This window comes from Microcebus murinus, chromosome 16 (genome assembly GCF_040939455.1).
Source record: "Microcebus murinus isolate Inina chromosome 16, M.murinus_Inina_mat1.0, whole genome shotgun sequence".
Classification (NCBI taxonomy): domain Eukaryota; kingdom Metazoa; phylum Chordata; class Mammalia; order Primates; family Cheirogaleidae; genus Microcebus; species Microcebus murinus.
In genome coordinates, this window is record NC_134119.1 from 43850224 (window position 1) to 43864181 (window position 13958).

At 44.1% G+C, this 13958-nt stretch overlaps 1 protein-coding gene across 1 annotated transcript in view; it reads left to right on the plus strand.

Annotated features, from left to right (window-relative positions):
* The window catches only part of KIZ (kizuna centrosomal protein), a 113098-nt gene extending 102519 nt beyond the window's left edge, over window positions 1-10579 (plus strand). The window contains exons 12-13 of the mRNA XM_012761976.3: window positions 8326-8369; window positions 10430-10579. Coding sequence (XP_012617430.2) covers window positions 8326-8369; window positions 10430-10536 — 151 coding nt within the window. The 3' untranslated portion in view covers window positions 10537-10579. The remainder of the gene's footprint in view (window positions 1-8325; window positions 8370-10429) is intronic.
* The last annotated feature ends 3379 nt before the right edge of the window (window positions 10580-13958 follow it).

Genomic DNA, 13958 nt, shown 5'->3' on the forward strand with positions numbered 1-13958 from the left:
TGTTCCCTTTTGTTCAGGGGTGCATGCCAGAGCTTCCTCTCCTCTGCAGACATTGTCTTGCTTTACCTTCCCTAGGAAGCGGTTTTCAGTCCCCCGATCCATTTATTCAATGGAGAGTATATTTTAACAGCCTGCCTTGTAACTTAAGCTTACTGGTTCCTGCCTTGTAAATTCAGTTTACTGGTTGGATCAAGATAATGTTTAACCAAAAGAAAAGGGTATGTGCTTGCAACATAATTGCCTGGGGTAAAGGTAGCAGAAGTCACCCAGCCACTGCACCCTGGCAGGGCCACCGTGGGTGGCATTCCATGCCAGCCCTGCAGTGACATGAGTGGCCAGCGGAGGGTGCCAGCCTGCAGCTGAGTCTCTAATGGGGGCCATGGCATTGTCTCTTCTTGCCTGGTCACTGTGCCATTTCCCCTGGGATAACATAAAGATCACAAGGAACCAGTAGTCCAATGAAATAAAAATGAGTTTTTCCTGGAAGTCCTTTAGGTTCTCCTGTAAAAGTACCCTTCTCTGTCATAGGCTTGGCAAAACTACATTCTCCTTAAATTATACTGAATTAGCAGCTTCCTAAATAATTCCATATTTCTTATCATAAGCCCACATATTTTTTTTCTGTACAGTGCACATAAGAACAATCACTTGCTTTATTATTTGAAGGGACTAAGTTAACAAGTTGACCCCAACCAGCTAAAAATGGTATATGTTGTAGGACCCCTGATTAACCATCAGGGGGCGCTCAGACTTTGTCAAATTAAAAGCGTCTCAGCCTGGTGGGCCTGTAAAACTTAATATTTACAGAAATTTGTTAGCACGGTCTTTGGGATTTTTTCTTTCTGGCTTTTTTCCCCCCTTCTATATTTCAGAAACATGTCTGTTTTGAGGAAAATTCCAGCTGATTATGCTACTTGAGAAATTTTAAGACTGATTTCAGCTAGCAGTCAAAATCATTAAAAATTTTAGAATTCACAATCCATAGACCATGTCTTTTCATAAGAGTAGTTATTTTCAGCCTTATAATAAGACCTTAGAACTGGAAGCACACTTCCCACTGGGAGCCATTCCTTGTTATCCTGGACACCATAGACTGCTCTTGGCAGGGCCCTCAGAGTCTCATTGCCAAACTCCAGACATCGCCTCAAAGTCACAATAACTTGGGTATGTTTGGTAATGGGCTATGGATATTTTTCTTTAAAAAAAACTGATATTGACCATGAAGTTGAAAATCAGTGTGTTACAAATATTAGGACATCACATACTCTGTTCTCCAAATTCCTCCCCACTTAGTGCCAGGAATGAGTATCCAATACCTACCTCTGCTGCTACAAATCTCTCAAGGGGCCCTGCTTGCCAACATCCCCTTAAGCATGGTTGGCCTGCCCACCCTTGCCAGCCGGCTTCCCCAAGCCTTCCTGCTCATGAACAATCTTTATTGTTGCATTTATTTTTCATTTGTATCTATTCACGGGGCACAGTGCAATTTTGCTATATCGTGAACATTCTTAACAGCACTAGGCCATGTATCACACCCTCATAACAACATACTATTTCATGTCCCTGGCTTTATTCCTACTCTTTTGCTGGAATGCCCTGCCCCACTCTTTCACTTGGTTGATACCTTTTTTAAAAAATTAATTAATTATCTTATTTTATTTTATTTCTTTTTGAGATAGGGCCTTGCTCGGTCACCCAGGCTGACATGCAGCAGTGCAATCGTAGCTCACTGTAACCTCGAACTCTTGGGCTAAAGTAATCCTCCCCCTTCAGCCTCCCAAGTAGCGAAGACCACAGGCACACACCACCAAGCCTGGCTAATTATTTTTATTTTCTTGTAGAGACAGGATCTCACCATGTTGCCCAGGCTGGTCTCAAACTCCTGGCCTAAAGTGATCCTCCCACAGTGCTGGGATTATAGGTATGAGCCACCACACCTGGCTGGTTGATGCCTTTTAGATGTTTCAAGGCTTACCTCACCCTTCTGAAAGTTTCCTAAGTAGAAGTACTGACTATACAGGATATGCACCGTGCCCCGTGGCACCCATGGTTATTTCTATTATCACCTGTAGCGCAGGGGTAGGAGCCACTTGCTGGTACCTACACTCCACCCAGTGTGAGCGCCTCATTGGGTTGGGCAGTTTCTTAATCACCGGTGCTAGATAACCGTTGAACTTTCTGAGTGAGTGATCATCAATGTTTATAGCTCCACTGTCACTCCAGTGTTCCTTTCTATAAAAGTCAGTTGCACAAGTGCCCTCACCACTGTGTGGCATCACATACTTGAGCTGCATGAGTGTGTGTGTGTGTGTGTGTGTGTGTGTGTGTGTGTGTGTGTGTGTTGACTCATATTTTCAAGGGGACTCTGGCAGTCAACTTTGATTATGACCTCTCTGCTCCTAGACTCTGCATTTACAGTTTCAGGAGGCAGAACCTGGGTGCACATACTTACAGAGAGCCTTATTGGGGTCCTTTCCTGATGGCCGTCTTATCTGCTGATGAAAGAGTGTCTGGCTTATGGCCCTGACCTTGACAAGATCATGGTGGCTCTTGGTACATATTGGGGGGCCTGGAACATCCAGTTTCTCTGCCATCAATTCTCAGCCAACCCCTCAGTTGCCCTTTTTGGCCTGTGTCACAGTTATTATTTTGGTGTCAGTCTCCCCCACTAGGACATGAGCACTGTGAGGACAGAGATTGAGTTCTGTCTTGTTCTCTGCCACAGTCCTAGCACACAGCCTGATGCATGGTGCCACCCTTAATTTATTGTTGTATTTGCTGGGAGGATGGATGATGGGCAGGTGGGTAGATGGACAAACAAACAAATGAAGAACTGAGACTAAATGCTCTGCCCCTGCCTGTGGAAGGCCTGGCTGAGGCAGCTTCCTCGTCTCGTCCTCATCCTGAGTGCTCCAGCCATCATGCCCCTCAAGAAGGAAACTTCACGCATCTCAGTTCTGTCTCCTCTCCGTCTGTTTCCAAACCTCACCATTCCTTGCCTCTGTGCCTGAGTACTCACCACCTCCACTGAGAACCTAGGGCTGCATATCACCAAGCCAAGCACATGCTTTTGTTCATCCAACTGCGATGACAGCATAGCACCAGCGCTTACTGAAGGCTGCTGTGTGCGGCTCCCACTTGGGATTATCTCTTAATTTATCAGAACACTTCCAGGAAGGCATTATAATTTCTTGTTTTACAGACAAGAAGACTGGTGCTCAGAAGGGTAGGGAACTTGCCCAGGACTACACAATGAGCAGAGTTGAGCACTGGGAGCCGAGTCTGTCTAGCCCTAGAGCTGACACTATCTGAGCTTCTGAAAGCAGCTCACACAACCAGTCACACACTGCGACATGGTTCTCCCTGCTCTGGCATTTTGCCGCTTCTCAGGAGGCCCTGTGGGGACAGGTGTTTGTAACGTGTGCATTTGATAAGCGTTAGTGTCCCAGGAAGAGCGCTTTGTTCCACTTCTCCACCACCAGCTGCCTCTGTGTGTCTTAGGACACATCTCAACCTCTCTGGGCTGAACTACCCATACAGTGAAGGCTCTGGGTTGATAATCCGTAAATTCTCTGCTCTGATTCAATAGTGTGTTTCTTAGTCTTAGATATTCTGTGCCTCATTTTTGTCTCTACTTGCTGGCTCCACAAAGCAAAACTTAACACTTACAGTAATCCTTGCCATCTAATTTTGTATTTATGTTGACTTATGTAGACCATTTCTAGCTATGTTAACCTCTTACTCCTATAAAATGAGCAGCTAATACACATAATTCTTACTATTTTTGTTAGGGCACTGTCATCGTGATTACAGATACAGGGTGTTTGCTCTGTGCCATGGCTGCTCTTAGATAAGCCCTGTTCTGTTAAGGTCCTGGCTGACCTTAACTTCTTAAACTCAACAAGGACAAGAACAAAAGTGACTTTGATTAGAATTGTCCTAATCTGGTTTATCAATAGCAGGGGAATTTATAAGCAATTACCAAAATGCATCCAAAAATAAGGTGGCTTAATGAATAGACAGAGGGAAGATATGTGATAAAGTCAAGATAGCACGATGGTAACAATTAAGTATCTCTCTGATGGGGTACTTGGTGTTCACAGTACAGCTGGGAGAAAAAATTACCAAACCCATTGGAAAAATCTGCAGATAATTGTCCCATTATAATGAGACCAGTGGAACATGGTTATATTTGAATTTACTCAATTATCTATGATGTCTTACCTGAAAATGGTTTATTTTGAATTAGGACCTCCAATCTAATTGTAAACTTCTAGGGAAAAAACTCCGAACCTATACCTGGGGCTCCCAAGAGTTACCCATGAGAGACCGTGCAGGGGAAAAGCAGGCTTCTTGGTTTGCTGCACAGGCATCTCATGTTGGCAGTTTTTTACAACATGCAAGTTATGGCCCTTGAGCCAAGCCCAGACCACTGCCTGGGTCTGCACAGCCTACAAGCTAAGAATGGTTTTTACATTTTTAAATGGTTAGGGAAAAAAAGTCAATGAAGAATAATGTTTCATGGCACCTGAAAGTTATATGAAATTCAAATTTCAGTGTCTGTTAATGAAGTTTAATTGAAATATAGCCACGTATATTAGTTTACAAATTGTCTACAGCTATTTTTGTGCTACAACCACAGACTGGAGTTGTGGGCCCTGTGGCCCACGAAGCCTAAAGTGTTTCCTATGTGGCTCTTTACAGAAAACCTTTGCCACCCTCTGCCGTATCAGATAGAAACATCACTTCCACACACTCAGAGATTAGGCACTGGGATTCCAAGCACATTTCATGGAGCATGGTGACCATATCCAATGGCCTATGACTTTGACTTTCCTTACTTTAATGAATTTATTTTTGTTTTTCTTTTATTTACTATAGTAGCTAAACAAGTTGGCTCCATCCAGCACTCCAGAGAAAATTCCCATGCTTTCCCTGTCAGCCTTGCCTTAGCTTTACACACTGGTAATGACCCAGTGAAAGACATGTTGGCCCTAAGAATTGTGTGTGATAAAAATCAACCTTGAATTGCAGTGCCACATTGACTTTCAGAGATGAGTTCTCAAACGGAAAAATAATTGCCCCTTAGTTGTGAGGGGGGAGTAGAAAACACTGGAAAGCTCTGCTCTTCTCAGTGGGTAGACTATGCACACTTAGTTCTGACACATTTCTTGTGAGAAAACTAATAAAACAGACAATTAACAACCATTATGCAATTAATTCACATTTCACTGGGACGTTTACTGGCTTCCTGTGACTTAAATGTTCTCAGAGCCACACTGTGTAAGTAACCATGGGACAAACAGAAAAAGCAAGTTCAACCGACCTTGAGGAGACATGGCTTCTGGAATTCATTTTTGCCTAGACTGCCCTGTGCACAGGTGTGGGTTCCCGAAATGCTCGGTGGATCATCTCCACCATGGGACTCAGTGTTGCTGGTTGACTTGCTTTTAATGAGTTAAGTGACCACTGACCCTCATGTGCATAGATGGTTTGCATGTGGCCATGTTTGCAGCATTATTCGTGACTTTTTCTGTCTCTTTTTTCCTCCTTTGGCTTTTCTGGGTTTTTTTTTTTTTCTTTGCCAGCAGGGAAGCTAAATAAACTCGAACAATGTGATTCTGAAGTCACATACTAAGTAGAAACATGCAAATCAAATATTGTACTGTTGAATATTGATCAGTTGCCTTTAAGCTGGGCTGTGTGCTTAGTGAGGTTCCCTTGTTCATTCTACACATATTAACTGAGCACCTGTAAAGTGCTAAGCACTGAGCTACCCAGGCAAGCTGAAACAGGTATGATCACTGACCTCATGGAGCTGGCAGTCTAGAAGGGGAGTGGTAGCACATTAGTTAGCTGCACAAATGGGTATGAAACAGCAGCTTTGATGAGGACTTGGCATTAACGGTGGGGGTGGGGAATAGGGAAGGCGGCCTCAGGAGACCATCGATAGGGGCATCCACCTTGGAGGCACTGTTGCAGATTTAGGTCTTTGTGCCAAAACAAGTAGGAAGGCATTGAAGAGTTTCAAGCCAAAAAGTGAAGTGATCAGATTTTCACTTTGAAAAGCTCAGTCTTGTCAAGCATGATGGCTCACACCTGCAGTCCCAGCTACTCCAGAGGCTAACGCTGGAGGATCCCTTGAGCCAAGGAGTTCCGTGGAGGCTACAGTGAGCTATGATGATGCCACTGTACTCTAGTCTGGGCAACAAAGTGAGCCCCTGTCTCTAAAAAAAAAGAAAGAAAGAAAAGAAAAGCTGATTCTTGCTGCTTAGTGGAAAATGGATCGTAGGGGGACAAAGGTGGGTGTGGTGTCACCAGTTAGGAGGTTGTTGGAGGGATGCAACAAGAGATGCTGGTTTTGTTGGCCAGTGTTGGTGGCAGTGCATAGGGAAAATGGTGAGGACCACAGGAAATGTTGGAGGGTAACTTGGCCGGACCCCAGGAGCTGAGTAGGCGTGGAGAGGGGTTTGGGAGACACTAGTCGGTTGGGGGTGCCATTTGCTGAGACAGGAGGAAGGGTTGGGTTTTGGGGGTAGAGAGGACTGTGCTGGAGGATGATGAGTTTGGTCATAGATGGGAATGTTGACCATGAGGCACTTTGAAGGAGCCAAGTGGAGCCACCAGGTGGGCACCGTATATGTTTCTGGAGCCCAGAGACATGACCTGGGACCATGGGGACCTGGCCCAAACTTGCCTGCCTCTGTATCCTTGCTCCTGTGTCGGGCTCCCTGATGCCCCACCCACCACATCCTGTCCCTCATCCAGGCCTGGGAAGTCCTCTCTGTCTTTCACAGCAGAGTCCACACCTTGCTCCCTCAGTGGTGAAGCATTGCCCACTGTCTCAGTTCTCCCAGCTGTCAGTGATCTCACTTGTTCTGCCTGTGGCTGGCAAATCAACCTCTCTTTGCACCCCTACCAGCATTTTATAATCTGCCTCCCCTCCAGCACCTCGCTCCATGTCCCCAGGAATGGGAGGTGGGGAAATAGATACAGCCCACAGCTGCATTTATTGTACCTGTGCACGGGTGTGTGCACTTTTTGTGACATGGTTTCTTGTAGCTTCACCTTCCTGGCAGCTCCCCACATTCCTGGCAGCACCACGACTATCAGCTTCCAGATGGCTGTAGGGATCTTCTGCTCTTCATGGAGCAATGGTGGGGGCGCTACACAGTCATGGCAAATAAGGAAACAGGCACTAAATTTAAAGGGAACACTGACAGATATTTAGCCTAGAAAATTATACCTTAGTGGAGCTTTGTTTACTAGAAAAACAAAATAAATTAAGGCAGATTTTTAAGCCATAGGTTAAACCAGACTTGGCCCAGAGAGAAGGAAAAGATGAATTCACAGCGTTTCCTGCATCCAGAGGAGCAGGGCCTGGCCAGCAGGAGAGCAGTGGCAGCTCACGGTGTAAAGCAAAACACCCAGCACAGGGTAATAGTTTCTTGTCTAGTATCTCCTTTGACCATTCAGTACAAGCCTTAAAGAATCTAAGCATAATAAAAAAATTCAAATGATGCTCTCAGAGGGGACTTTTAAATTCATTAAAATTGCAGTAGCTCCTGAAAAGGCACATGGAGAAATCATATCCCATAGGGCCAGTTTGCTTGTCATATTGGCTTTAGTCGACAAGTCACTAGGTACTAGTTGCTACAGAAACCAGCATGTTTATGTATTTGATACACAGAATCCTAAGCATAGATGTGCATGATACTTGCATTTTTCTCCTACCACATGTCTATTTTGAACTCCTTTGTTAAACTCTTAGTATTGCTGCCACTGGCTCAACTGAGGTAAGTATTTTAACTTCCTCACCAGCTTGATCAGCCCCTAGGTCCTGCCAAGTTACCCTCCAATACCTCCCGTGGTCCTCCCCATTTCCCTACGCACTGCCTCCAACACTGCTTAACAAAACCAGCATTCAAGAATTCTAACATCTTCAATTTCCTACGTGAGGTATTCTGCTCTTCGCTTACTTAAAAGCGCTAAACCTTTACACGTCAGTGTTGTCCAAGGACTGTTGCAGGGAAATCAGTCCTCTGCCTCGGTGGCCATGTGATCATCCTCCAGGAAGAACATGGGCCCCACGGGTGGGGCAGGACCAAGGGGACATATGGACAGGGGGTGATGTCTTCGCAGCAGTGACCCTCCCACCAAGGCATATGGGTCCCAACGTTTTCTTTTTGCTTATAAAATTTGGTAAATAAATGTAAAGTTCAGGCCTTTCAGTGAATAACAGTGCTTCTTCCTCAATGTGCTCATTGTAAAAATATTAGTCTGGTTGTGTTTTTTTAGGACTTAGGCTATTTCTTTATTTTACAGGCATGAAAACAAAACAAAACTGATGACCCACTTAAAGTCTAAAGGTAAGAGAAATAACTCTTGGTCATGGCAAATAAGGAAACAGACACTAAATGTAAAAGAAACACTGACAGATATTTAGCCTAGAAAATTATACCTTAGTGGAGCTTTTTTTTTACTGAAAAAAAAAGTAAATTATGTCAAAAGGTAGATTTTTAAGCCATAGGACACCAGATTTCCCTTTTGTGTTTGAAAAAAGTTGTGCGTGACATGTATTCGTTTTCTACACCCTCATGTGAGGCCTGAAGCGTGCCTGTGATCCCTCGCAGCTGTCCCTGGGGTCTTAGGGCATCTTGGGGCACAGTTCTTCAATGACAGGGCCATACAGGTGCCACGGATCTCAATGGCAGAGCAGTCTCATTTGCAAGTGTGACGTGCAGGGGATTGTGGCCTCCACATCTCATTGATGACCAACACCAGTATAGTCCACGGGAGGTTTCTTGCCTCTCTCCCCATCCTCACTGCATGTGCCCCACAAGTACCCATTGCTCATGTCGTGGCAGGGCTCTCGGAGAAACTCTAACTGGCCCCCTCATATCCAGACCCTGACTTGTCCACCTGGCCATGAGCATCCAAAACCTGATTATCATTCTTAGCTTAAGAGCTGCCAGTCCCTCCCTACTACCTGCAGGACAGAGCCTAAACTTTCTCCATTTGTGATCTGGCCCTATCAACTTTCCAGCTTGTTCCTCCCAGGATCTGCCTCCTTTGGATCTAGCCACAGTCAGCTTTCTCCAGATACACCGTACCTATGCTTTGTACCTTTGTTCACACCATTCCTTTTGTGTGAAGTTCCTTTCCCTTCTCCTTAGCCCAGTGCACTCTGATTCATCCTTCAATGCCCAGCACACAGGGGGAGAATGTAACCCTCTTTCCACCATGACACTGTGCCATGTCCCCTGCTGAGATAGGGCTCACTCTGCTCCTGTCTCCTTAAGCCCCAACTCCAGGGACTGCGATGGGGAGTACAGATCAGATGACCTGGGTGGGACTCCCAGCTTGACCACCCACAAGATTGAGGCCAGTTACTTAACCTCTCCCAGCATCAATTTGCTCTGTAAAACGGAGACATAAATACTTACCTTACCAGGCTGGTGCGAGGATTAAATGGAGTCGTGTATAAGAAGCCAGCACAGAGCTGGCAGGTCCTGCCACGTGGATGTCAGTGTGGTCGGGGGAGTTTCCAATATAGCAGATGCTGTCTGTGCCCCTCCACATCCCATCAGACCACCTGGAGGCCACCTCAGCTCCAGTTCACAGCCGTGCCTGCAGCCTTTCACACCAGGCAGCTGTGCGTCCGTGTCTGGGGGCTTCCTCTGCCCACGGGGTCATGCTCAGCCCTCACAGGGCGGCCCACAGTGCCAGGGAGCTGATGCCCTGAGTCGAGAACAACTCTCAAACAGGAGAGGGGCATTGGGGAACCAGTTACCTCACTTCCTCACTCTTCATTGGGACATTCTGAGGAGAGTGCTACAGTCTCTCAGAAGGGTCCCCAGCAGAAGACTCCCATCCACTGCCAGCACCTGCTGGTCAACAAGCCCTTCATTGGCTTCCTCTCTTCCCTGCGTCACTCCCCCCCACGGTTCCTGGGATCACCTACCAAATAAACAGTATGGACCCAAGTCCTGTCTCAGGCTAAACATCACTGCTTATTCCCTGCCACATCTTTCCCTTCCCTCTCTGCTCTTGTAAAGAATGGAAGGAAATGAAGTGGAGGAGGAGCAGAGGTGGAGTGGGGCCAGGCCTGATAGAACACCCCAGGTCACCCTGCTTCCGAGTTAACCCTGATTTGAAATCTCTATTCTATGGTAAATAGTTGAGCACAACAGAAGGGGAAAGGAAGTATTCTACACCATGTTTTCTATAACAATGCATAGAACATACTCTCTACATTGTACACTATTGACATGCATTCCAGGTGTGTCTGGTCAGATACATGCTGTAAGTATCCCTAGTAGGCCTTTTGCAGGTCACTGCTCCAGTTAGCGTTAGTCCTGCTGTGCTGTTTTGTAAACTCTTAGCAGAGTGCAGAAATGTGAGATGGCTGTCTGGTTTTGTCTTCCAGCCTTCTGGGGTGAGTCTGATGATAGTAACTCAGAAATTGAAGCTGCTTTACGTCCTACAAACCATAATACATCCATCGATGATTTTGATGATTTTTATGATTCATAAGCTGTAACATCTGTTGGAAATAAAATCTTTAAACAAACTGAAACCCTGTGTTCATATGTGATATTAAAAATAAACATGTCCTTTTAAATTTTCAAATTGTTTAACAGGAAAACTTGGGACCACATTGCTATTCAAGTAAAATCTTATGATATAAATATGAACCTAGCACATTCATTTTTTTTTTTTTTTTTTTGAGACAGAGTCTCACTTTTTGTTGCCCAGGCTAGAGTGAGTGCCGTGGCGTCAGCCTAGCTCACAGCAACCTCAAACTCCTGGGCTCAAGCGATCCTCCTGCCTCAGCCTCCCGAGTAGCTGGGACTACAGGCATGCATCACCATGCCCGGCTAATTTTTTGTATATATACTTTTAGTTGGTCAATTAATTTCTTTCTATTTTTTTAGTAGAGACGGGGTCTCGCTCAGCCTGGTTTCGAACTCCTGACCTTGAGCAATCCGCCCGCCTCGGCCTCCCAGAGTGCTAGGATTACAGGCGTGAGCCACCGCGCCCGGCCTAGCACATTCATTTTTAAGTGTCATTAGGAAGCAAAGTGATGAATGCAATGCCCATCAAAGAAAACGTTGATTTCTTTGTAGAAATTTACAAGCTGATCCTAAAATTCATATGGGAATTCAGGAGACCCAGATTAGCCAAACCGATCTTGAAAAATAAATAACAGAGTTGGAATATTCATATTTCCTGATTTTGAAGCTTACTAAAAAGCTATAGTAATTACAACAGTGCAGCAGTACGGTACTGGACAGACATCCAGATCAATGGAATCAATATATGTAATCTAGAATTGAGAATCCAGAAACAAACTCTCACATTTATGGTCAATTAATTTTCCGCAAGAGGCCAGAATTATTCAGTGGGGGAAAGGACGGTCTTTTGAACAAGTAATGCTGGGACAACTGAATAGCTACATGCAAAAGAATAGAGTTGGCTCCCTACCTCACATTATATACAAAAATTAACTCAAAATGGATCAAGAACCTAAATATAAGAGCTGTAACTATAAAACTCTTAGAAGACAACATAGGTGTAAATCTTTATGACCTTGGATTAAGCAATGGTTTCTTAGATATGACTGCAAAAGCACTAACAACAAGAGAAAAATAGATTGGCCTTCACAAAAATTAAAATTTTTGTGCTACAGAGGACACCATCAAGAAAGTGAAAAGACAGTCTACAAAATGGGAGAAAATATTTCCAAATCAAATATTTAAAAAAAGGCCAGGTGTGGTGGCTCATGCCTATAATCCTAGCATTCTGGGAGGCTGAGGCAGGAGGATCCCTTTAGGTCAGGAGTTCAAGACCAGCCTGAGCAAGAGCAAGACCCTGTCTCTACTAAAATATATATATGTATATATATAATACATATTAAAATACATATTTTTATATCTATAAAATATACATTTATATATATTTTTTAAAAGGGACTTGTATCCAGAATATATAAAGAACACTTACAATTAAATAATAAAAAGGCGACCCATTTAAAAATAGGCAAAGGATATGAATAGATATTTCTCCAGAGAAGATACACAGATGACTAATAAGCACATGAAAAGATGCTTAGCATCAGTAATGTTCAGAGAAATGCAAATTAAAGTCAAGTGAGACACTAGTTCATGCCCTCTAGGATGGCTAAAATCAAAAACATGTAATATGGCTAGGAGCGGTGGCTCACGCCTGTAATCCTAGCACTCTAGGAGACCAACGCGGGTGGATCACTCAAGGTCAAGTGTTCTAAACCAGCCTGAGCAAGAGCGAGACCCCGTCTCTACTAAAAATAGAACGAAATTAATTGGCCAACCAAAAATATATAGAAAAAATTAGCCAGGCATGGTGGCATATGCCTGTAGTCCCAGCTACTTGGGAGGCTGAGGCAGAAGGATATCTTGAACCCAGGAATTTGAGGTTGCTGTGAGCTAGGCTGACGCCATGGCACCCTAGCCCAAGCAACAGAGTGAGACTCTTGTCTCAAAAACTAAAACAAAAACAAAATGTGTAATACTAGTGTCGTGGAGCACGTGGAGAAATCTCATACACTGCTGGTAGGGGCATGAAATGCAGCAACTTTGGAAAACAGCTCCTCGAAAGGTTAAACATAGCATTACCATATGGCCTAACAATTCCATTCCAAGAGAAATGAAACCATATCTACACAAAAACTTGCACAGGAATGTTCTTAAAAGTATTATTCATAGTAGTCAAAAGGTAGAAACAACCCAAATGTCCATCACATGGTAAACAGATAAACAATATTCATACAATAGAATATTATCACTCAATAAAAAGGAATGGCAGGTCGGGCACAGTGGCTCACACCTGTAATCCTAGCATTCTGGGAGGCTGAGGCGGGAGGATCCTTTGAGGTCAGGAGTTTGAGACCAGGCTGAGCAAGCACAAGAACCCATCTCTACTAAAAACAGAAAAAATTAGCCAAGCGTGGTGGTTCATGCCTGTAGTGCCTTAGCTGGGAGGCCGAGGCAGGAGGATCTCTTGAGGCCAGGAATTTGAGGTTGCAATGAACTATGATCACACCACTGCACTCTAGCCCAGGCAACAGAGTGAGACCCTGACTCATAAAAGAAGACAACAGATGTTAGCTGTGTATCCCAGGAAACTGGAGTCCTAGTGAGTCTTGTGACTACTGTGGCTTCCTTTGGGCCCTCCAGTTCTCTGAAATTGTAATGACTGAAAGAGCATTGTGAATATTCTTTTTCTCTTTTTTTAAATCACTTCCTCTTGTCACTCACCCTGGCTCAAGAACTTGGTGTTGTCTTTGACTCACTCCTGTACTCTTTTTTTCTTTTCACTCAAATTTCCAAGGCCCTTCCTCTCTCTTCTCATCGCCACCAACCTCATGTGAGCCTTCACACCTGAGTTTTTGCTACAGCTGCCTTGATAGTGCCTTTGGCAACTAGGAAAAATCCTGCCACGGGTTTCCTTTTCCTTCCTTTCTTTTTTAAAGGGTATAATTTGTTTAATAGTTCTACCTGCTAATAATAAAAATAGCTAATATGTCCCAGACACTTTGTTAACCCAACATAGAGACCAGTTCAGATCTGATAGAGACTAGGAGTCTGCACTTTTAGCAAGCACCCCAGTGTGAATCACTCTTCTAGAAAGTCTCCTATGGGAAGATAAATACAATTCTGAAATCCATGGTAAGGAATGTTATGGGTGGTTTTGTTTTTACATTATTTATATTGTTCTGGCTTGTTTGTTCTAATAAAAAAGATTTTATTCTATTCTTTGGTTTTTCAAACTCTTTAGCTTTATACTCCAGCATTGTTTTTCAATATTCCTTCTTCCCTAGCCACCATTATTTAAAAATTGGAGTTGATGCTAATAGTCATTCTGCAGATAAATAAGGGAGTACATTATGGCTTGAAGCACACAGTGGAAAGATTTAG